Source organism: Etheostoma spectabile, chromosome 16 (assembly GCF_008692095.1).
Source record: "Etheostoma spectabile isolate EspeVRDwgs_2016 chromosome 16, UIUC_Espe_1.0, whole genome shotgun sequence".
Classification (NCBI taxonomy): Eukaryota; Metazoa; Chordata; class Actinopteri; order Perciformes; family Percidae; genus Etheostoma; species Etheostoma spectabile.
This window is the reverse complement of record NC_045748.1, coordinates 24,618,479-24,641,539: the sequence shown is the minus strand read 5'-3', so window position 1 is coordinate 24,641,539 and position 23,061 is coordinate 24,618,479. Positions and strand designations below refer to the sequence as shown.

General features: G+C 41.7%; 1 protein-coding gene and 1 long non-coding RNA gene across 2 annotated transcripts in view; one reads left to right on the top strand and one right to left on the bottom strand.

Annotated features, from left to right (window-relative positions):
• dcc (DCC netrin 1 receptor) overlaps positions 1-23,061 on the bottom strand; it is a gene marked incomplete in the record, with an annotated part of 396,097 nt that overhangs the window by 250,852 nt on the left and 122,184 nt on the right. The window contains 3 exon segments of the mRNA XM_032540171.1: positions 6,204-6,340; positions 8,098-8,248; positions 14,950-15,237. Coding sequence (XP_032396062.1) covers positions 6,204-6,340; positions 8,098-8,248; positions 14,950-15,237 — 576 coding nt within the window.
• On the top strand, positions 3,568-23,004 carry LOC116704648 (uncharacterized). Its single transcript, XR_004335738.1, has 3 exons — positions 3,568-3,669; positions 10,397-10,402; positions 22,991-23,004. It is a non-coding gene; the product is annotated as an uncharacterized LOC116704648 (long non-coding RNA).

Below are 23,061 nucleotides of genomic sequence, written 5' to 3'. Positions count from 1 at the left end.
GGGGGGGGAGGAAGGAATCAGAAATCAGATTGTGCTGAAACTGAAGCATCGGAATAACCTTCACTTCTTAAATCACCTCCAACCAGCAGCGAGAGCCATTTTACATAATATCAATTCCCGAACAAAAGGACACACAGATGGCAGGATTAAGGACAGCAAACACAAATGAATTGGAGGGCGATCTGACTGGCGAGAGGGAACAGAAATCTCCCAAGATTCGTCGTAAACATCCAAACAATGTGCCGCACCGAGAGAGACGACAACAGATGGTGAAAACGAACAGATGTCTCCTCGCACTTCTCACTCTCATGCGACGCGTGTTCTTTCGAAGGACAAGTTGAAGAAGACGTTTCACCGCAAGGTAAAACATGGCCTCTAAGCTCAAAACGGAGCATGATGGGTAGTAAATGCCAAGTAGGTCGACCCGGTGAGGATCAGATCATGCTCCAAAGTCACGTTAAATCCATTCCCCCCCCCCTCTATGACTTGATTGAGGTCAAATCCTGGATTACAGAGCTTAAAGAGACAAAGGATGGGTCAAGATGATTTGATTTGTCTACGAGGCCGACATTTAAAAACCTGTGACATTTAAAACCTGTGGCGGATTAAACAGCCTGAACATACGTAACCAAAGACCCGGCGACGCTTTCATCCGCAACATCTGGCCAGTTCATAAAGAGATGCTGATTAACTGAGGGAGGATGGGTAGAGTACTGGAAAAGAAAGACAGACAGACTCAGAGACTAAAGAGGATGAAGAAATGACAGCCATTGTAATTTATTAACTGCCATAGACGATCTCTAGCTGAGTTGCATCACGTCACCTGGATGTCATGGGATTTCTGGTGGAATATAATGGGGGAATCGTGCAAACCTGCCACCAGTATCCAGCAGAACCAATCCACTTATACACCGAGTATTAGTGGATTGGTTGGATGGATTGGTTGGATCTGATACCTTGTCTCAAATAATTGAGACGAGGCAGTTACACTTACTGACGGCGTTTTTATCCTCCACATCCCCACGGTCCTTTAAATTAAATTGAAGTTATTTTTGTATTAAAAACAGCGTCCATGTTTTAATGGCGCAAGGGAGACACAGCTCCACATAGAAATATATATCTGAGCGTGGGGAACCGTACTGGCAGTGCGTTCCTTCTGATTGGCTGAAGACATCCTGGTCTTGGCCGGACCGGTGGCCATATTGACAGACTTCAAATCCTCCCTCTGTGTTAGTGAAGACTTCCCTCTCTCCAAAGGAGATCTGTGACCCCCCCCCCCCCCCCCCCCCTTTGTCTCTTTCATGTCTTTCAATCCACGGCTCAGTTTTTGGGCGAGCGGAGCACGCCGGCCGGTGGCTCGGCGGGGGAGTTTGGCGGCTCGTTAAATGTTTTCTAAAACACCCAGAGTAATTCACAGAGCCGGTAATTAATCAGGAGAGGAGCCCTGCAGGCTACCACCAGGATGGTGGTGGGGGGAGGGGGAGAGGGAGGGAGGGGAAGGGTCTCTCTTTCTCTCCCTGACCCTGTTTTTCTGCTTGATCAGCACTGGTTGAAGCCTGACAATATTGTAAAAAAAAAAAATGTAATAACATAACTCTGTTTGAGACTGAGCCCTCCGGTTCAGGCTGGTCCTCAACACGTCCCGGGGAAAATACTCGTCAATACTCGTCTGGAATGAAGCAGCAAAGATGCAGTTTAAGAGTAAAAAAAATGACATGATGTAATTTATAATAACTGTATTTGATTGATAGCTGCTAATTAAAGTGTTTTGACCACGACAACCCAAACCGCAAACTTGTGCCTAGTTGGCTTTCTAAAGCAGGCGCTTGCTTGCTAAGGGTCGGGACTCCATCATCAACACTCCGACAACGTTGTATTGACAATATCAAATATTTTGTAGCACTTCTTGATGTGTGATTGTGTAACGGTGTTCACGAGATACCAACCTCTCGTGAATTTTGCCAGCCGAGGGGAGGGGCAGTGTGTGTGTGTGTGTGTGTGTGTGTGTGTGTGTGTGTGTGTGTGTTTGTGAGAAAGAGACGCATAGCAGGGACAGGAAATGCATCTAATACGCTGCGTGTATAGCGTTACATTTTTGTATTTTTTTTTCATATATAATATGTGACGGCTACATTACGTTCGGCCCAAAGTAGTGTGACTTTGCCCAATTTTGGGGGTCTGAGGTATATGCAGCTCTCTGTCTCTGGTCGTCAGGGTGAGTTTTGCATTTCTGATCCAACCAACATCACCCTTGGCTCTGCACTTCCTGGTGCCCCGTAGCAAGACGCAGACAGACCTTCCTGCTGAAATGTATTAATAGATATAAGTCTTATCAACAGGTTTCTTAAAGCATGAAAAGTGACAGTCTCTCATCCACCCTGTGTAATTCTTTCCGTTAGCGTTAGACGGCAGCACGCTGAATGGACTTATAGCTGCGGCGCTTGCTATGTTGCTTTCATTAAGCCGCTAACAGGAAGCGGGCTAATGAGCCGGGCTGCAATCATTATCACGGGGAAACAACAACACATATTCATTATCCTAATCATGGTCACTGCCCTGTGGAGTCAGAGCACACGCACACACACACATCTCCATACATCACCACACCGTGGACATTCATCAGCATCTAACGGCCCGCATTTGGAAGAAGTGTGGCTTGGTTCTGGTGGTTGATGAACGCAGGTTTGTGCTGATTAGCTCTCCTAACGGGCCGGGTGGGTCGAGCACTACTATGAGTCCACAAGGCTAATGTCTACTGATAAAAGTCAAAGAAATATGCTGACTGCGACTGTTGTTTGATAGCGATTATTATAAGTTCATTATTGCTCACACACTCTTTAGTCCCCATCTATTGGCTATACATTGGAAATTTGCCAATTTAAAAATCTAAAGCGTGCATGGCTCGGCTTTAGAAATCAGTTCTATTGAAAATACTAGGGCTGTGCGACATGACCTAAAATCTAAATCCCGATTAAGTTGCACATTTTACCTCGATAATTTTACCTCGATTTCTTTGTTTATTTGACAAATGTTCTCATTGTTAATATTATTGTTGTTATTATTATTATTGTTGTTATTTTGTTGTATACTGGCTTTTTAAACCATTTTTCATGTCTTTTTTCTCGCTGAAACTGCTGCTGGAACTTTCAATTTCCTCCCGGGAGTCATCCCAAAAGGATTAATAAAGAGAAGTCTAAGTCTAAACGAACAATAATTGGATTCTTTTGTGATTCGATCACGGACACAGCGTTTTGACATTTAATTGTACAAAGTTTTAAAAAACGTCTTTTGCATGAGAACAATGTAAATAGGCTTTGCAATCTACAGCATTCCTTAACTCTTAATTAACTTGCTTGTCCAAACTTTGAACCAGAAAGTTGCGTTTTAAGCTCCTCTATTTTTTCTGCTTGTGGAGTGACACATGAAGCTATATCGACGAGGACCGGCGAGTTAAATCTCCCGTCCGAGAGTAAACCAGGCCGACGCACAGCTGACGACACAGCTGACGACGTGGAGGCGCTGGAGACAGGCTCGGACGTCCACGCCACGGCCTGCTGGGGACTTGTGTCGGTCCAAGCGCTTTCAGGAAAGTGTCTGCATGTGTCCGACAATGCCAAGAACATTAACCGGTACAAGCCTACAGCTGTCTGCGGACATGTGCCAGAGTGTGTGGCGCACCACCACAAATTAGTCCGTGTGTGGGAAACACTGATATGAACTGTGTGTGTGTGTGTGTGACTACATACACACACAGTACAAAGTGTGTCAGAGCCTCCCGGACGGTGAACTGAGACTCAGTTTCCTGCCCATCAATCAACGGTTAATGATCGGTTAACATTTAACTTCATTGTGTTTTCTTTTGGAAGGCTGGCTGCCAAAAATCTCCACTTACTGGCTTATTAATGAGCCTGAGTTAAACGCTAGCCATCAGCGAACAGAAGTGACGTGGTGGCTGGTGTGCGGTGGGTGCGCCAGTGTTTGTGTATGTGCAAGCCAGAGCGAATCTGGAAGGAGAAAGTAGGCCTATCATCAGAAATAAATCCTCAAAATTATCGTCATGGGAAAAATACGTCGATGACAGCTTCAGAATTTCAATGTTGATACATTTAATTTAAATTGCCCCGCCCTGGACAATTCATTTCAGAAACATTAAATGAGTCTGTAAAACTATAAGTATCCTACAGTCATAGGAGTAGTAACAATTTCCACGGCATTACTTTAACATTAAGTCTAAGACCCGATCCCCGACGTGACATACTGGAGACGCAGACTCTACCTGTTTGCTGTGAACATCATGTAATATCTGCAGGCAGCGGCTGCTGGGAGCAGAGTGTAAACAGAATATGAATGTGATGCGAACACAGGGACAGACTCGGAGGGGGGTGCTGAGACAAAGACACAAAAAAAAAACAGGACGGGGATGAGCGGAGAGGCGCGGCTGGAAGGAGACTGCAAACACCCGAAGGTTAATTTGTAGATTTCCTCCCGAGATTCAGACAAACAGCTGCTTCTGTTTGATTCCAACTCGGTGTTTGGGTGGAGAGGGGTGGAGGGATGGGGGGGGTTCATTAAAAGGTAAAAAGAAAAGAAAAAAATACAACCAATGTACTGATGTAGTTGTTGTCTTGTGGTTACGCCCATCATTTGTTGTAATTTGTGCGCACAAAATAACTTGGCGTGCTCCTCATATGAAAGTCCTTCACTTACAATAGGAATACATAAAGTAATGAGAATAGAATAAAGTCTAATTATCAATTAAAAAGACCCAAACAAGGTAAGGTTTTCTATCGCTAATGCAGAGGGCTCCTACAAAAGGACGCACAGTTTTCGGGCAAAAAAAGTTGAACCTTAACACAACACGACACAACTAGGGCTGTCAATTGACTGAAATATTGCTATTTTTTTAACATACATTTTTCCATGTGCTCTAAATGTACTTTAAAAGGGATATTGTTCAAGTTTTTAAGGCCCTCATAAACATGTGAGTGGACAAGTATGCATTCTTTATGTAAAGGTTTATTATTAATGCAACAATCTTAAAAGAAATGAATACAAATACTGTCTAGAACACGTATCAAACTCAAGACCCGGGGGCCAACTTTGGTCCAGAAACATTACCAACGTAGGTTCCCATTAAACTTTGGCACGCCTAGTTGTGCGCCAAAGCAAAAAGACAGGAAACTGTTCTTCAAACTTTAGTTATGTGACAGAATTTGGCAGATTTGCCAAAATTCCCATAGAAGCGGGGAGTTTTCCCACGCAGGCTGTGAAGCAGGTTGCTGGGAGTTTTATAATGGCTAAGGAACTTTTTTTGCCGACTTTTGTCAACAAAAATGCCAAAAAAGCAACAAAAAAGTTGTGATTGGTTTAAAGAAATGCCAATTAACAAGAGCCCTACCATCCAGGAATGCTGTGTGGAGGAAGGTCTGGCAAAGCGAGACTAACTGTACCCGACCAACAGACTTTTCAGTGAGCTTTTAGTTCAGTGGAGGCCTATTTCTGATCCAAATGCCGTCTCTGGCTGAGCCGGTTGACTTCCTGCTTAACACACCTGAATCCATGAGCAGGATTGGTGTGATTCCACCAGCATTTGGGGAGCAGTCAGCCAGTAAATACAAACATATTCTATTCATGAAAAAACCTCCTGAAGCAAACAGACACCTCCGATTTCATATTTCATGACGGTATTTGATTCTGGATGTGATTCTGGATCAGACTGTCTCGCAGACAGAAGGGCTTCTGTGAGCGGAGGGGAACACATTTCTTTTTTTTTACAACAGGTTCTAGGATTTGTTTTTCATTTCCTCACTCGGGAGTTTTGAGAAGTGACAGTTTCATTCTTTCATGTTTTTTTTCACAAAACTGTGAGCAGTGAGGTGTGTGTGTGTGTGTGTGTGTGTGTGTGTGTTCTTTTACTTCTATCCTTGTGAGGACCAATAAGAGTTTGGAGAGTGAGGACATTTAGTCCGTGCTATTTTTTGAGGGTTTAGATAGCTTCAGGGTTTATGTTAGAATAAGGAGGTGTCTTAGCTACTAGGGCTTTAAGACGTCAGGCATGTAAAGGTAACATCCCAGATATGAGTCTAGCTGGAGACCTTTGATGTAGGATGTCCCCTCTCTTCCTTCCCATTTCCTATCACCTCGCTTCTGTCACTATCAAAATAAAGGCAAAATAGACAGAAAATACAAATGTGTTGTCTTACCTAGTACACTCAGCTCTGTGTGTGCAGTGATGTTGTGGTTCTTATTGCCCGCTGTACAGCTGTAACTGCCAGAGTCGTCGTCGGTGACACTCCTGATGATCAGATTACTGCCCACCAGCAGAGAGTACTTCTTATTCCTACAGAGGAAAGGAAGAGCGAAGCAGCATGCTTGTTTGATCAGTTGATAACTTACATAAAAGAAACATATGTTTTGGGTTAGCTTTCATACCTAAAAGGATCAGTCTGGTAAATTCTACATTTTTCTCATTGGCAACAAATCCAGTGAAAAGACCAAAACCAACAATGTGTTAGTCTGTTCCACAGTACTTTCAGACTTCCCCACCCTGTCTAAGACCAGAGGTTCTTACTAAAGAAGGAACACATACATACTGTAGAACAGTCTTTGAAAAAAATCTGTCATTTCTAAAAACAGCTAGTAACTATGGTTTTTAGCAATTTGTACTCAAACAAGGAGAAATTGTCTATTTCTTTGGGACTATTATAAGCAGCAGATCAATCCACGTTTGGTGCTCTAGTCAAGTGATTGCTCCGGTGCCGCAAGAAATTCTGCTGGATGTATTTTCTCTTTCCTTTCTCTTTCTTTGTGTTGGCATTCTAAACTCAAATAGATTTCTGAGGACTATGGTTACCTGGTCCTCAGATCTCTGCAGGGTAAATCCAGACAGCTAGCTAGACTATCTGTCCAATCTGAGGACTATGGTTACCTGGTCCTCAGATCTCTGCAGGGTAAATCCAGACAGCTAGCTAGACTATCTGTCCAATCGGAGATTTCTGTTGCAAGCTCTGTGCAGAGTTTAGCACCGAGACTAAGTGATTACCAACCAGGGGTACTTGTACCCAAGGGGATACTTCTGTTGTTGCCAGGGTGTATGTGAAAACATTGTTGAGAAGCTGATTTGAAAAAATTGAAATTGATGATTTGTTTTAAAATAATATGTCAGACTTTACAGCTGAACACTACATATTGCACTTATGTGCTTGAAAACTAGTAAGCTAAAGTAATTAAACAGTCAAAATAGTTAAAAGTCATCATAAAACTGTAGATATAGTTAGCTAAAAGCTATGATCAAACTGTAGAAATAGTTAGCTAAAAGCTATGATAAAACTGTAGAAATAGTTGGTTAAAAGTTGTGATTAAACTTTAGAAATTGTTAGCTAAAAGCTATGATTCAACTGTAGAAATTGTTATCTTAAAGTTATGATTAAATTGTCCAAATAGTTAGCTAAATATAATGATTCAACTGTAGAAATAGTTAGCTAAAAGCTATGATTAACCTGTAGATATAGTAACTTAAAAGTAATGATAAAAACTATAGACATTGTTGGCTTAAATTATTGATTAAACTGTAAATATAGTTAACTTGAAGTAATGATTAAATGGTATAGTTCGCTAAAACTAATGATAAAAAAGTCCAAATAGTTACCTTAAAGTAACAATTAAACTGTAGATATTGTTAGCCTACTACTTACTTACAGTAGTGATTGGGGGGACATCAGACCAAAAACTTTGGGAACCGCTGCTCTTGTCTAGTGAGTATTTCAGCAGCATGGTGTGTGTGTGTCTGTGTGGTGGTTGTGATAGAGGAAACAGTGTTGCTCAATAATGGTGATTACACAAAGACACATAGTAGGCTACTTCGTAGCTGGATACTTTTATTGCTGGTTGTGGCTACATTGCCTTTATGGACATGAAGAAAAATGTAAAATATAATCACTGGACTTATACTAATGACTTGGCCATGCTGGGATACATGTGGGTCTGTAATGGGTAAAACTATACCTTGAGTAGATATTGTTGGTTATCACGTGAGTTAAACATGGATTATTATTTAATTTAGAGCAATGAGTAAAATAAGAGACAAGTTAGACCGACCAGCTCTGGATCAGTTCCTCTCCTCTCCTCCACTGGATGCTTGGAGTCGGGTATCCGGAGGCGGAACATTCCAGCACGGCGTCGGTCCCCAGAAGAACCGTGACTCTGGAGGGACGCTGGAGGAACTGGAGGTTCCTGCTCACCCCGGGCTCTGAGAGAGAGGGAGACAGAGACGAGGAAGTTAGAAGCCAAAATATGGTGCATATTCGGAGATACACTACACAAATATATGTGGACACACAATCATTGCAGCCACATGTAAAAGCTGAACAGGCCATGATATTGGCAGCCTCCACTCTTCGAGTTTCAGGCTTTCCGACAGATCTTCCACCAGAATCGGGCTGCAGGGATTCCATTTCAGCCACAAGAACATCAGTGAAGTCCAACATTGATGTTGGGTTATAAGCCAGGCTGACATTTCAAAAAAAGAAACCATTTAACCTTTATTTATCCTCGAGAGATCCTTGAGGGGCAACCATCATTTTCAATGTCATGGAGTCAAATAAAAAAGACAAATGCAGAACAACCACACAGAACGCACAACCATAAGGAATATACAAAGACAGTAAAACATTCAGAATTGGAAAATTGTTTGAAAAAAAATTTGGATAATAGGGATGCAAGAAAATACAATTATGTAAAGCCCAGTAGAAGTTTGCAGGTTTAGAACAAAATTTCTAGATTGTCGAAGACCCACAACTGAGTTGATTTTAAGAAAGTGCTGTAATTTCTTCCAGGAGTCGGGTGCACTAAAACTAAAAGCAGTTTATCCAAGTTCAGACCGCGATTGTGGAACAGAAAGTAAAAGCCAGTCAGCAGAGCGAGTCTGATAATGAGCCTCTGAGTAACAGGTAAGATGGCAGTTTTCCAATAAGAGCCTTTTATATATAAAGAGAAACCAGTGAGTATCCCGTATTAAAAATGGTCTTCTGATCTTAAACAGCTATACTTACTATGGTTAAGATTTGGTAAGGTTTAGGCACAAAAGCAACTTGGTTAGAGTCAGGGTTTGGGTTAAAATAACAAACGAACTACAGGAAATGAACTGTGTTCTCCAAAGTTAAAGTCCAGTGTTTTGTCGACTCATCCTTCTACTCTCATCCATTCTCAACTTGTATATAATCAAATATTTGTTCTTGTATTTTATCCTATTACTATTTCATGTATATTGTATCTATGTATATTGTATCCTAGTATTTCATTTATATTTTGTGCTGTATGACTGATTTTGCTGGTGTAACACTGTCATTTCCCATTTTATTGGGATCAATAAATCTATCTATCCATCCATCTATCCATCCATCCATCCATCCATCCACCAGACCTTCTCCCTATGTGGAGCTTGTCGCAATAACAACATCACACTACTTCCTCTTTTGCTCTTCATGGACAGTCATAATTACAGCAACCGCTAGATGACTTTGTTGCTTGAACGTAAACATTTTCTGGATGGACTGATGCTGTAGTTTTTCCTGGAAGGAGAGGCGCCTAGAGCCACACAGCAGTGTTGTAGTTTGTCTTGGTCTCGAGAACGGTGGAAGACCCCTCCCAGTCTCTGTTATGGCGGTTTGAATCCCAAAACCAACTCAGAATTGGCTTCTTTAAAAGTTGACAAAAGGTTGAAGCTTTCATGTTTTTTTCAAAGTCAGATTTTCTATCAGATCTCAACTAGAAAAACTGAGGCCTGAGGACACGCAGACACACACACACACGCACACACACACACACACACCTGCAGTGGGTCAGGTTGTGTTCACCCTCAGGTTGGCCCTGGGGCTGGTGGATTCTCAGAGAACGACAAGACGATTTCCTTCAGCAGACAGGAAATTACAACACGCCCCACAGCACTGACACACACGCACACACACACAACATAAGATGTAAAGCTGTACGACCTCTAGATTCAGAGACAAAAAAACAAAAGAAACAGAAACAAACACAGGATAGTCAGCAGAATTGTGAGCAGTGAACACACAGAGACAAAAGAAGAAGAAGAAGAAGAAGAAGAAGAAGAAGAAGAAGAAGAAGCGTCCACGCAGCAGATTTCCTGGGTTGGTCACAGAGGAGAGTAAAGAGCGAGGGACCACAGAGATAATCACTGAATGACAGTGTGACTCCTTTAATGTTTTCACAGACACGCCACCAAAAGAGGGGCCGTCAGCAGATCAGATGACAATCCGATGGCACTTGCATCACAATGAGGAAGAACAGCAAGAACACACTAATACCAACACACACGCACACACACACACACACACACACAAATGCCAACCCTGTCTCCTGAAAAAAGTCTTTTGAGGGAAACGTAATTTCACTGAGATGGTGTTCGCTTCAACACGTCCTCGTACCAGCGTCAGGGGGACGACACCCGGCCGTTAGCATGATCGGCCCACATACCGTAAAGGCAATGAGTCGGTTGTACCGAGTGAATGAGCTAAAGCTGGGAACACAGGGAACTCTCTGGCTTTTTAGAACTGTCTCTGATTCTCTAAAGCATCCGAAGGAAGCAAAAGGCAATGTTCTCTTGTTCTCCGCCTTCCCCAGAGTCAAACAAATATTCCTTTTAGAGACGTTTTGTTAAGGCTACAATACATCAGAAGACTTTGAACAGTATTTGAAAAGACTAAAGTCTGACAACACGTCACATCTAACCTTAAAGGTCCCATGAGATGGTGCTCTTTGGATGCTTTTATGTAGACCTTAGTGGTCCCCTAATACTGTATCTGAAGTCTCTTTTACATAGACCTTAGTAGTCCCTAATACTGTATCTGAAGTCTCTTTATATAGACCTTAGTGGTCCCTAATACTGTATCTGAAGTCTCTTTTATTAGACCTTAGTTCCCTAATACTGTCTGAGTCTCTTTTATATAGACCTTAGTGGTCCCCTAATACGTATCTGAAGTCTCTTTATATAGACCTTAGTGGTCCAATACTGTATCTGAAGCTCTTTTATATAAACCTTAGTGGTCCCCTAATACTGTATCTGAAGTCTCTTTTATATAGACCTTAGTGGTCCCTAATAATGTATCTAAAGTCTCTTATATAGACCTTAATGGTCCCTAATACTTATCTGAAGTCTTTTAATGACCCTAGTGGTCCCCTAACTACTGTATCTGAAGTCTCTTTTATATACCCTTTAGTGGTCCCTAATACTGTATCTGAAGTCTCTTTAATAGACTTAGTGGTCCCCTAATACTGTATCTGAAGTCTCTTTTATATAGACTTAGTGATCCCCTAATACTGTATCTGAGTCTTTTATAGACCTTAGTGGTCCCTAATACTTTATCTGAAGTCTCTTATATAGACCTTAGTGGTCCCTAATACTGTATCTGAAGTCTCTTTTAGATAGACCTTAGGTTCCCCTAATACTGTATCTGAAGTCTCTTTTATATAGACCTTAGTGGTCCCTAATACGTATTTGAAGTCTCTTTTATTAGACCTTAGTGGTCCCTAATACTGTATCTGAAGTCTTTTATATGACCTTAGTGGTTCTAATACTGTTCTGAATTCTCTTTTAATAGACCTTAGTGGTCCCCTAATACTGTATCTGAGTCTCTTTTATATAGACCTTAGTGGTCCCTAATATCTGTATCTAAAGTCTCTTTTATATAGACCTTAGTGGTCCCTAATACTGTATCTGAATCTCTTTATATACCTTAGTGGTCCCTAATACTGTATCTGATATCTCTTTATATAACCTTAGAGGTCCCTAATAATGTATCTGCTGACGTCTTCTTTTATATAGACCTTAGTGGGCCCCTAATACTGTTTCTGAAGTCTCTTTCCCAAAATTCAGCCTTGGTGCACAATTCCAGCCACTAGAGCCAGTCCCATAATGAGCTTTCCTTTGTATGTGCCATTTCTGAGCCTGTAGCTAATGGGGGGGGGAGAAGGTGGAGGCTGGGGGTGTGGCCTTGACCAACTGCCACTGCTCGTTTGAAAACCATGATGTCTCTCTCTCTCATGGGGGGCCAAATTCTCTGGTCGGGCAAGGCAGTAAAAGGGTAGGTAACCTTGCCCCTTATGACCTCATAAGGAGAAGATTCCAGATCGGCCCATCCGAGCTTTCATTTTCTCAAAGGCAGAGCAGGGTACCCAGGCCTCGGTTTACACCTGTCACCATTTCTAGCCACTGGGGGGCCATCGGCAGGCTGGGGGGGGACTCATCTTAATGTAAAAAAAACTCAAAGAGAAATGTTCACGCCATGGGAACTTTCCTTCTTTATCGTTTAGCTTAGCGCGGCACCATAGCAACCATGAACAACACTGTCTTTAGCCATTTGGTGCTTCCTGTTCTGGCGCTGGAGAGAATGCACCCTTTGGTTGTTGACAACGTTCACGTGACTTAACTTCACTACCAAGATTAAAAACTTCAGATAATATCAAACATGGTTGATTTCACGGAACGTCAAGACAGAAAAAGTTTTCTGACCACGTCACACCAGCGAGACTCTCTTGATTTCATTCCCATATTGGAAATTAGTCTGTGACGGTTTATTTTTTAGTATTTCTTTTTCAAATTTGGTTTGATTATGCATAGATTTACTGCCATGTGTTTTTGGATAATTTACATATTTATTTATGTATTTCTTGTACTTATTGTGTATTTATTTATTTGTATAATCATATTAAATTGTGTTATTTTTTAAAATACTCTGTTTTAACAATCTACTTTTCAAATACAGTACAGGCCAAAGGTTTCGACACTCATTCAATGCGTGTTCCACAATCACGGTCTGAACTATTTATATATATATATATATATATATATATATACAAAATATACAGTATACTGTATATATGTATGTATGTATATGGGAATATATATGTATACACAGTATACATAAACACACACATATATATATATATATATATATATATATATATATATATATATCTATATACACACACATATATACATTTATACACACATATTGTATATATACATATATACATATTCACACTGTATAAATACACACATCCCAACTTTTGGTGTGTACTGTATATATATATTTTTATATATTAATATATAATATATATATATATTATCTATATATACAGATATATATTTGTACTATAATTATTGCACTGATATATTTGGTTTATTTACTCATTCATACATGTGGTTGCTTGCTATTCATTTGGATTGTGGTAGATGGAGGAAAAATGGGAGTGTAGTTTGAAATGCAAAGTACATATGATGATGTACAGGCCCCAGAGCCCTCGCTGGGACCAAGCGCATGAACACGTGATGAGCTCGACTCAAAGGGGTGTTCCACCAGCAGGAGAGCGCTAACCCAGGCGGGTATCCGAGTGATGAAGTGGACAGTGTCCGACTCTTCTAATTGGATGGTGAGGAGCGGCCGACAGATTCCCTGCCGACTGATGAGAAGCTGCTTCCTCTCAGAAACATTATTAAAATCGCACATTACACTCTTCATATTCATTACATCACATTTCATTTTCAAAGGAGACATCCAGCACTGGGAGGAAATGAACAAAATGATGACTGCAGGAAAAGTAGCCCTCACCATTAGGTAAAACTGCTGGTGCAGTTCTTCGCTGTAGCATGACTGGAAATCTAAATTGGCTTCTGGAAGGTTGATAACACAAATAAAACTTCAAATGTGTACATTATGAGATGCAAGAAGTTTCAAGTTAGGTTTAGTATGGCAGAAAGACTAAAACTACATCTACATGTACACTATTGTGGGAGGCCAAAACTATCCACTAAAACCAGATAAATGAATTGATTTCAGGCTCAGTAACTTTTTAACCCTTGTGTTGTCCTCAGGTCAAACTGACCCATTTTCCTCTATCAATGTTCTTTTCAATTGTAGTTACCCACAATGACATGACTGACCCCCCCCCCCCCCCCCCCCCCCCCCCCCCCCCCCCACAACGCTCTTTGGCAAGTACAAATCTCTACTTTCATCAATTTTGGGGTGTCTATAGCATTTGAAGAAAAGAAAATGAAGTGGTTATGAAATAGTATTGGCTTAAAGTTGACTTATCAACATACTTTCCTTTAATTTTAGCCTAAATAATTCCTAATTTCTGCTTTTGTAACTCAAACATTAGGTAAAATTTCCTATAAATGACGTTTATTGACCATAAATTCCAAAAATAACTGTAAAACGGAAGGTAATAAGTTAATGTTAGGTAGTTTTAAAAACCCAAAAAAGTGTCAAAAGTGTTGATTTTCAATGTTGACAGGAAGACAACCCTAGGGTCAAGGCAGGTGGACTTAATGACAGATTGGATCTGTACAAATGAACAGGTATTGTGTCAGTGATGGAGAAAGTAGTCAGACCCTTTACTTAAGTAAAGTAAGTGTCTCAAAATTGTACTCAAAAACGCTACTCAAGTAAATGTACTTTGGAACATTCCACCATAGGATGCAAAGGTTATCCCCCCCATATTTAGAGGACTTAGATGGACCACCCTCAAATGATATGAATGACAACAGACTCCCCAGAAATAGGTAAAAGTAACCATTCAGAGGGCTCAAAACATGTACACTGTGTATCCTTCTTAGGGTTGCGTTTCTCCAAAAGTTGAATCTGTCTCAACATTATTACAGCATCAAGGGAGAAACTAAAAAAAAAAAATAATTCAAATACTAAAATTGAACACCCATTCAACAATCCAAGGATCCAGCCCTGCTTCTTAGCACATAACGATTTCAGACACAGGGAATGTGACAGTCAAAAGGTTTTGGAGGATGACCTCCAGACCCCATTGGTTAGAATGTTGAAACTAAACCTACACCCTTGCTTTCCACCACACTCTGTTGGATCATTAAAACAAAAAAAAACACCCAGTGTTAGCAGTAAATAAGCGTCGAGTTACCTGGGAGCACTCTGAGCTCGGCGTCCGTCCCCGTCCGGGTGCTGCCGGGGTTGTCGGCCAGACAGCGGTACGTGGCCGAGTCCGGCGGCTGGACGCGGCTGACCTGAAGCGAGCCGGACGGCAGCACCGCCATGCGGGAGTCGGGGTCAAAGGTCATTGGTAGGTCCTCCCGGTTTTTCTGCCAGCGGATGACGGGCGTCGGTTCGCCCGAGACCTCACAGCGCAGCAGGGCGGTGTCGCCCAGGTACGAGGAAACGGACTCGGTGGGGATGATCACCTTCAGCGGACCTGGGAGGAGTCCAGAGGGGGAGGGGTTATTAAAAGTGTAGTTATGTTCCCTCAGCTGTGGCAGTTGTTGCTTGGGACAATTATCGTACGTGTTTAACAAAATCGCAGACAAATTGCTGACATTAGCTAAAGTCCCAAGGGGTATGACTGTTAATGTTAATTGTCAGTTTTATGTTAAGTAAAATTCAATGTTTTATGATAATTATGAGGTGTGGTTTACTTCAGAGGCTGTGTATAGAGGTGCAACGAAGAATCAATTGATCAATTCGTTGTCAACTATTAAATGAATCGCCAACTATTTTGATCATTGTTTAATCGGTTTGAGTAATTGTTTTATGAAAAAAAAAAGGTTTTTCCTGATTCCGGCTTCTGAAATGTGAGTACTTTCTTTTCTCCTCTGGGACAACTGAATATCTTTGAGTTGTGGACAAAACAAGACATTTGAGGACGTCATTTTCTTTTCTGTCGTTGGGAAAATCCACATCCTGATCCAGATTTTTCCCCATGTTTTGACATAGATAGATTAGATGGATTTATTGATCAAATAACTAATCGATGCCCTAGCTGTGTTACTACATTATCTGGGTCACGTGACAGCCATATTTCCAAATGATGTACCTGACTGAAATTCATATAAAACCTCACCTCGTTCGAAAAACTGAACAATTTTATTGCAATTATTTCTTTGACAATCAACTGTACAGCAACATTTGGAATGGTTGCCACTCTAGCAGTTCTGGACCATGTTTGAATGGAGGGGCCAGGCTGGGGCCACATGTGATTTTAGGGTTATTAAATATATAAGTACAGGTGTTGCATACCACCAACCCTCCATAGATTTGGTTCAACAAAAGACCAACAATACACAAAAAAACAATAAACATGACTTGTCATTGAGTGTTAATCTACTTTAGCACTGCACATAAATAACATCACATCATCAGTGTATGAAAATATTTGCCGCAATTAGGGTGGCCATAGGGGGATTGAGGCTTAATATTGTGCGGAAACTGGCCCCCGTTTACCCCACCCCCCCCACCCTAGAAGCGCCCCTGTCAATCAGCATTGTGTTTTGATGGTGAATCTCTTCTTTCCCATTTCCTAAAGAGCCGTCTACATGCTGGATTGTTCCATAGCGGTGGTTCTGCTGTTAGTGCCGGTAGTAGTAGCGGTGGAGGACGAGGACGAGGACGAGGGGAGCGGACAGTAAAGGTGTTTCAGGTACGAGAAGAAAAGAGTTATGGACAAACATGGTACAGGAAGAAGAGCGAGGCCCAGCATGTGAGAAACAGAGTCAGACTCTGAACAGCGGGACGACAGATGAAAGTCAGACGGAGAGACGGGGACAGTGTCGACGGGCGGTGTCCGGCCTGCTGTGTTTAGGACACACGCCGTTTCCTGTCTGATCACATTCACATCAACAATAAGCAGCCTGTAGCCACGTAAACACACAGCCCCCCCGATGCCATGCAGCACCGAGGAGACTGGTATTTCCATCAGCTGCAGCTTCATGCTTCATGGTTGTATTTTAATTTCAACATGGCTGCCGGGCCGGGGCCTCTGGGCAGATTAACTAGACTCTGCAGGAATGTCAAGAATTTAATAAAGAGAAGCTTATTTCCTCCCTCTTTGTTGATGTTGTTCTGAGATGTCACAGTTGAGTTTGGTTCAAATTATTAAATAGGAATATTTTCATGTTATTTTTACCACACTCTTCGGAACCCTGTGCCAGTTGGGTTGACGTACTCTACACTTTTTTAGGGGGTCACTGCTCCACCATAATTAATACAACAGTTTATCCGTCCCCCTGGTTCTGTGCAGCGAAGACGACAAGACTCCGGGACACTGCTCGGGTGGAAAGGTGGAGGCGGAAAGAAACATTTCCAGCACGTAGATTATGATTCGATCATTTCGTTCATCTCCAGGGGGGAAACCAGTTTAGTTGCACATATACAGTCACAAAATAAGAAAAGGATATAATCCAGGGTAACAGTGGACCAAATGTAACACAAACACACAGGCTAACACATTCCAAGACAATACTGTTGGGTCTCAGGAGTCGGCCAAAACTCAGAAACAGTAACTCTGTAACACACTCGATCCAACTTGTTTTCCCATGTCTGAGATAGAACATGTTGATGTGTGAGCTTTAGAAAACGTTGGTGGGCGTGTCTCTTTACTTTGGACGGAGCCAGACTAGCCGTTTCCAGTCTTTAAATTAAGCTATGATAACCACACCCCTGCTTAATGGAGATTGATTTGGACCTTCACATAGCACTCTCAGAAAGAAAGAATGAGACCACTGGAGCTGCAAGGATTAATCGATTCACCGGTAAGTTTAACTTTGGGTGAGGTAAGGCGTACATGTAAGACAATCAGACACACAACAAAAGACGATCAAAAGTAAAAGGTCCTATAATCCAGGATTATGGTGTCAGTTATTTGTCATAAAGTACTAGAGTAATGCAATCCAGATAAATAAATACAGATCTATAAAAAAAAAAAAGCACTTGATGACGAAAAGAATGGTCAGTTGCAGCCCTAGAGACCACAGCTCATCTTTCTCGGAGCTATCTTTGAATATCAAAACGATATCAAGAGACACTTCTCTCTAATACGCCAGCCATTGGACAGACGCTGGCTTGACATGCAAATTGCTCGCAATTTACCAGATATTAACCAACAGTTACAGTTTGTATTTAAGGCAATAACTCACAAAATTAACATTGATACAGCAGCTAGTTTTAAGGTTTTAGGAGGGACAACTGGGCACAGGATGTTGCATGTTGGTTGTGGACATTTCATGTCTTTATTCAATAGCTAGAGTAGAGAAATGGCAAAAACCAGGAGAAAGAGATGCTATAAACGGACCCAAGTTAAAATGGGGTCTCTGCGGATCAGGGTTGGCATATCATCGCCCCTGAGCCACTGCACACTCCCGATCTAACCTTGGATCTATAAGGATGTCATTTACTTTCTCTTAGGCAGTCATTTATGTTCTTTGATTTCTAGAAAAGGGACATTTTATAATAACAAATTTAAAATTCTATTTTGGAGAAAGAACACCGCAGTTTGCTTTGTTAAAAAAAGAAAAAAAACCTTTGGAATAAGTTTCTAAATCCCAAGAGTTCTACATTTCTGTCAGAATATGAATCCTAATGAGGACATTTCCTCTAGGGAAGAGACAGAAAAAAAATGAATTGTGTTTTTATTAAGCCTCCATGGGGGCTTGAATCAGTGTCTGCTTCCTCTGTTTTACCTTGACATACAAACGGAAACGCAAACACCAGCTTTCTCTTTCTGTTCTGTAACACTCTTCAGTTTGACGCGAGAATCGTGGTTTGTGCGTCCTCGTCGCGGCGAGGACCTGAGCCGCTGTGACATCACACAGATGAGAGGCGACGGGAACGCTGGTGTGTATTTGGATCGTGGGTCTTATATAAGTGCTGCTGCTGTCGGTTTCTGTGTGGATCACACTGCAGCCTGCAGCTGCACACACATAAACACACGTTCTTGTTTTTGTCACTTGTGAGGACTCTGTATTGACCTCAGCGTCATTCCTGGAGGCCTAACCGAGCACTCGACTATAACTGCACAGGTCTAATTCTAAAACCTTAAAACAATTGTTTTAATGTCAACAACATAACTGGTTTGCATTATGGGCACCTGCTTTTTTCATAGACTGTAAAATAATGGTTGTAGCATCAGTGGCGTCAGCCATTGGTTTGTGGACTGCCTGGTTTCATTTTGTCCATCGTCATCTTGGACATTTGGAAACCAGTAGGGACCATGTTTGAACAACTAGGGCAGAGCTGGGGAGGATGATGAGGCTAAGCCAGTGTCTCTATGGTTTCAATGGCGCTGCGTTAAGCTAAACGCTAAGGTTGCAGATTTTCAACCCTTGTGACGCGAGTCACCCAGCTGAGTTTTACCGGCCGGTGAGCGCAGGCCTCCAGATTCTGGCACCATTTTTTTTCAACACTAGTATCGCTTTTTACGGCATTTTTGTCACTATTTCAATGTTGTGTGATGTTTTTTTCCAAAGTTATTTGATATTTCTAATGTTGGCATTTTCAGCGCTTATTTTGAAAACCCATTTTTTTGTGATAAAAAAATGAAAAAGGGTCAAATTTAACCTTGTGTTGTCTTCCCGTCAAATGAACTCAACATCAATAAACCTCATTGATAGGAAATGATACCTAATGTTTGAGTAGAAAAGAAAAGGAACAAATAAAAAATTAAAGGAATGGATGTCGATGGATAATCCCAGACTGGAATATGTCAACTTTTACTCAATACTATTTCAAAAAAACTTCAATTGTTTTTTTTCGAATGCTATAAAAGTGAATAAGACGCCCCAAAATTAATGAAAGTAGAGATTTGTATTTGCCAAACAGTGTTGTGTGGAATCAATCATGTTATTTTGGGTAGGTTAAAAGAACATTGATATAGGAAAACGGGTTAATTTGACCCGAGGACAACATGAGGGTTAAGTTACCAGCTCTAACTCTAGCGCCAGCTACCTAGCTTATATTGACTTTGACATGTTGCCTAAATTCACTAAAAACAGAATAACAACCTCACTAATCCATGTGGAGCTGAGAGTTTACAGCCATCTTGTTTCAGAGTGGACATTTTGATCACAGAAAATTCAAAAAGAAAAAAAGAAAATATGAACAAGACAAAGGAAAGTTAGAGGGGAGGACGAATTAGGAAAGAAATAGAATGAACAAAAAATAAGGGGCCAGAAGATGAAGAAAGTTAGGGTTAGGGTTAGGGAAAAGTTTGACCCTGAACTCAACATGCTTTCACTTCAACTTCCTGTGTTATGCTTTGGCTGCATCGTACACGTAACGTCGGATTGTGTGAGTCCCAGGCGAGGCGGTGAGCTTTCGCTTTTGGGATTGCGAGCGCTGTGAAGACATCAATCGAGTGGCAGCTGTTATCAGAGGACGCAGGTGAGGGGGACAACAAATAAAAACAGAAACTCATCATGAAACTGCAAATCTGCTCACTGACAATCATCAGGTCTTTTCCTGTATACAAGTAGTTCAACATAGACACTTTTCTGTGTAAAAGGCCGAGCACACCTCGTGTAAAATATATAAATAGAAGACGGTCCTATTTTTACGCTTGTAGAGCGGATCTCCGTGGAGCATACGCACCGCTACGACTACTACGCGGGCGTTGGACGAGTAATTGACAACTGCGTCCAATTGCAATGAGGAGGGAGGCTGTTGTCTCTGCTTTCATCCTCATTAGACAAACAGACCAAAATAAGTCAGATGGATAATAATAATAATATGCAAATCACATCAAATTGACGAGGGATTTGGGGACGATTCTAATCGGAATCGTCGCCTTGGGAACGATTATTATCTACTTCTGTGGGTCAAACCCCTCTCCCCCTCCTCGCTGCCTTTAATTGGGATTTGTCCCAACGCCTCGGAGAGTCGACGGCTGATTGTGGATGGACAGACTGAAAGCTGCTGGTCTCCCCCCCCCTCCGCTGTGAGCTCGGAGTTTAAAGATGATAGTTTGGGTTTGAAGTGGTTGGGAAATACGACGTGGAGGCTAATACGTCTTGGCTAGAGATCACAGCTGACACATTTACACCAAAATATTGCTTCATTTGAAAGAAACTGCAGCGTTTCCGACAGATTAGAAAGCAATAAATCTAAATCTAAATCGAGCAACAAAGTCGCTAAGTTGGCAACACTGTTTTCATGGAGACGTGTGCACGGAGGGGAGGGTCTGTGTTGGAGTGTGTGCAGAGAGACAGAGAGACGGAGGAGAGCAGGGAAAGGAAACAATGAACAAATGTGTGTAAAAAAAATAAGAATAACGAAACGCAATGTGTGGCGGCCCAGGTGGGAAACACTGAACTGCCATTAATCCAGCACTCACTGTCAATGAATACAAACACCACATATAGCAGATGGAAAGTGATGGTAATGTTAAGTAATAACGTTAATAACGTATGAATATTAAGCTAGATATTTTTGTTTTGTTGCTGCTTCTTGTCTTATTTTCAGTGATGTTAGATAGATTTATGTATCTGAAACTTAGATGTTAGCTGGACTCTAGCGAGATAATAATAATTATACTAATAATAATGATGTATCCTAGTCCCATAAGGGGAAATTTACACACAAGCCTGAATTACACTCACAAATGTCAGTACCTATACATGCACTAATGGATAGATGTCAGAGTGGAATGGCACCCCCAGCAGTTGGGGGTTTGGTGCCTTGCTCAAGGTCACCGTGGCAGTGCCCTACAGACTGAGCTAATGCCTCCCCGGAGATCACAAGATCGCAAGAAACGTGGCAACAATAGATCACATTAATTTATATTTGACAGCTAACATCCAAACTTATGAACAAGTCATCCGAGTCACCGTGCCTCGAGTCATTAAGTTACAAGTCCATCAAAACGGTGACTCGTGTTGACTCAAGTCCAAGTCGCCAAGTTTCTGGTCCCACATCTCTGCTTGCTATCGTTGCATTAAACAATGTTTAAATTCTCTGGTTCACTGTTTTGTTTCAACACCACTCCCTCCTTAGTTCGTCTTGACCATATGCCGTGCTCGCCGCCGCTATTTGAGCCCCGTCCAAACCTCGGCCATTTATAAATCCAGACAGCTAGCTAGACTATCTGTCCAATCTGAGGACTATGGTTACCTGGTCCTCAGATCTCTGCAGGGTAAATCCAGAAAGCTAGCTAGACTATCTGTCCAATCAGAGGACTATGGTTACCCTCCTCAATCTCGCGGTAAATCCAGACAGCTAGCTAGACTATCTGTCCAATCTGAGGACTATGGTTACCCGGTCCTCAGATCTCTGCAGGTAAATCCAGACAGCTAGTAGACCATCTGTCCAATCTGAGGACTATGGTTACCTCCTCAGATCTCTGCAGGGTAAATCCAGACAGCTAGCTGACTATCTGTCCAATCTGAGGACTATGGTTACCTGGTCCTCATCTCTGCAGGGTAACTCAGACAGCTAGCTAGACTATCTGTCCAATCTGAGGCCTATGGTTACCTGGTCCTCAGATCTGCAGGGTAAATCCAGACAGCTGCTAGACTATCGTCAATCGAGTTTTCTGTTGACGCTAAAACTACTTCTGAACGTAACAGTTCCACCAAACAAGTTCCTTCCTGAGACTATTTAGCAGAGGCACAGTTATTGTGTCCGGGGCCAGATGTTTCTGAATGCTATAAAGAAATCAATAAACCAGAACATGTTTATGCTGTGTGGACTAGCCAGACCCTCCCCCGCAGCACTTGCCAATGCAAGACTATACCTGACTTGCAGCTGACTTTGCCATTTTTGTTTTTTTTATACATTCATAGTTAAAACAGGTGGCGTCCTTTTCGTTCTAAAACCAGTCTGTGTATTATTTATAATTCTTCTGTTCTCTTTTTCCTCATCCTTCACCTGTAGTCTCTTTCTATTCCTCTTTATTCTCTCTCGGCACATTCTTCAATAGTCTCTTGCACACAACGCTCTCCTTCTGTCTCTCTTTATTCTTCCTGTGTCCTTTCTCCTCAGACTAACACTCTCTCTCTCTCTCTCTCTCTCTCTCTCTCTCTCTCTCTCTCTACTCTCTTTCTCTCTCTCTCCGTCAATCCGAGTGTTCAGTGTTTCTAATTAATTCACAGTTTACAGTCATATCTGAACACATACACACACAGACAGGCTGCTAATTGAATTTTTAAGCCTCTGCTGTTCATTAGCATTTTGCCTTGTAGTGTGTGTGTGTGTGTGTGTGTGTGTGTGTGTGTGTGTGTGTGTGTGTTGTTGTGTGTGTGTGTGTGTGTGT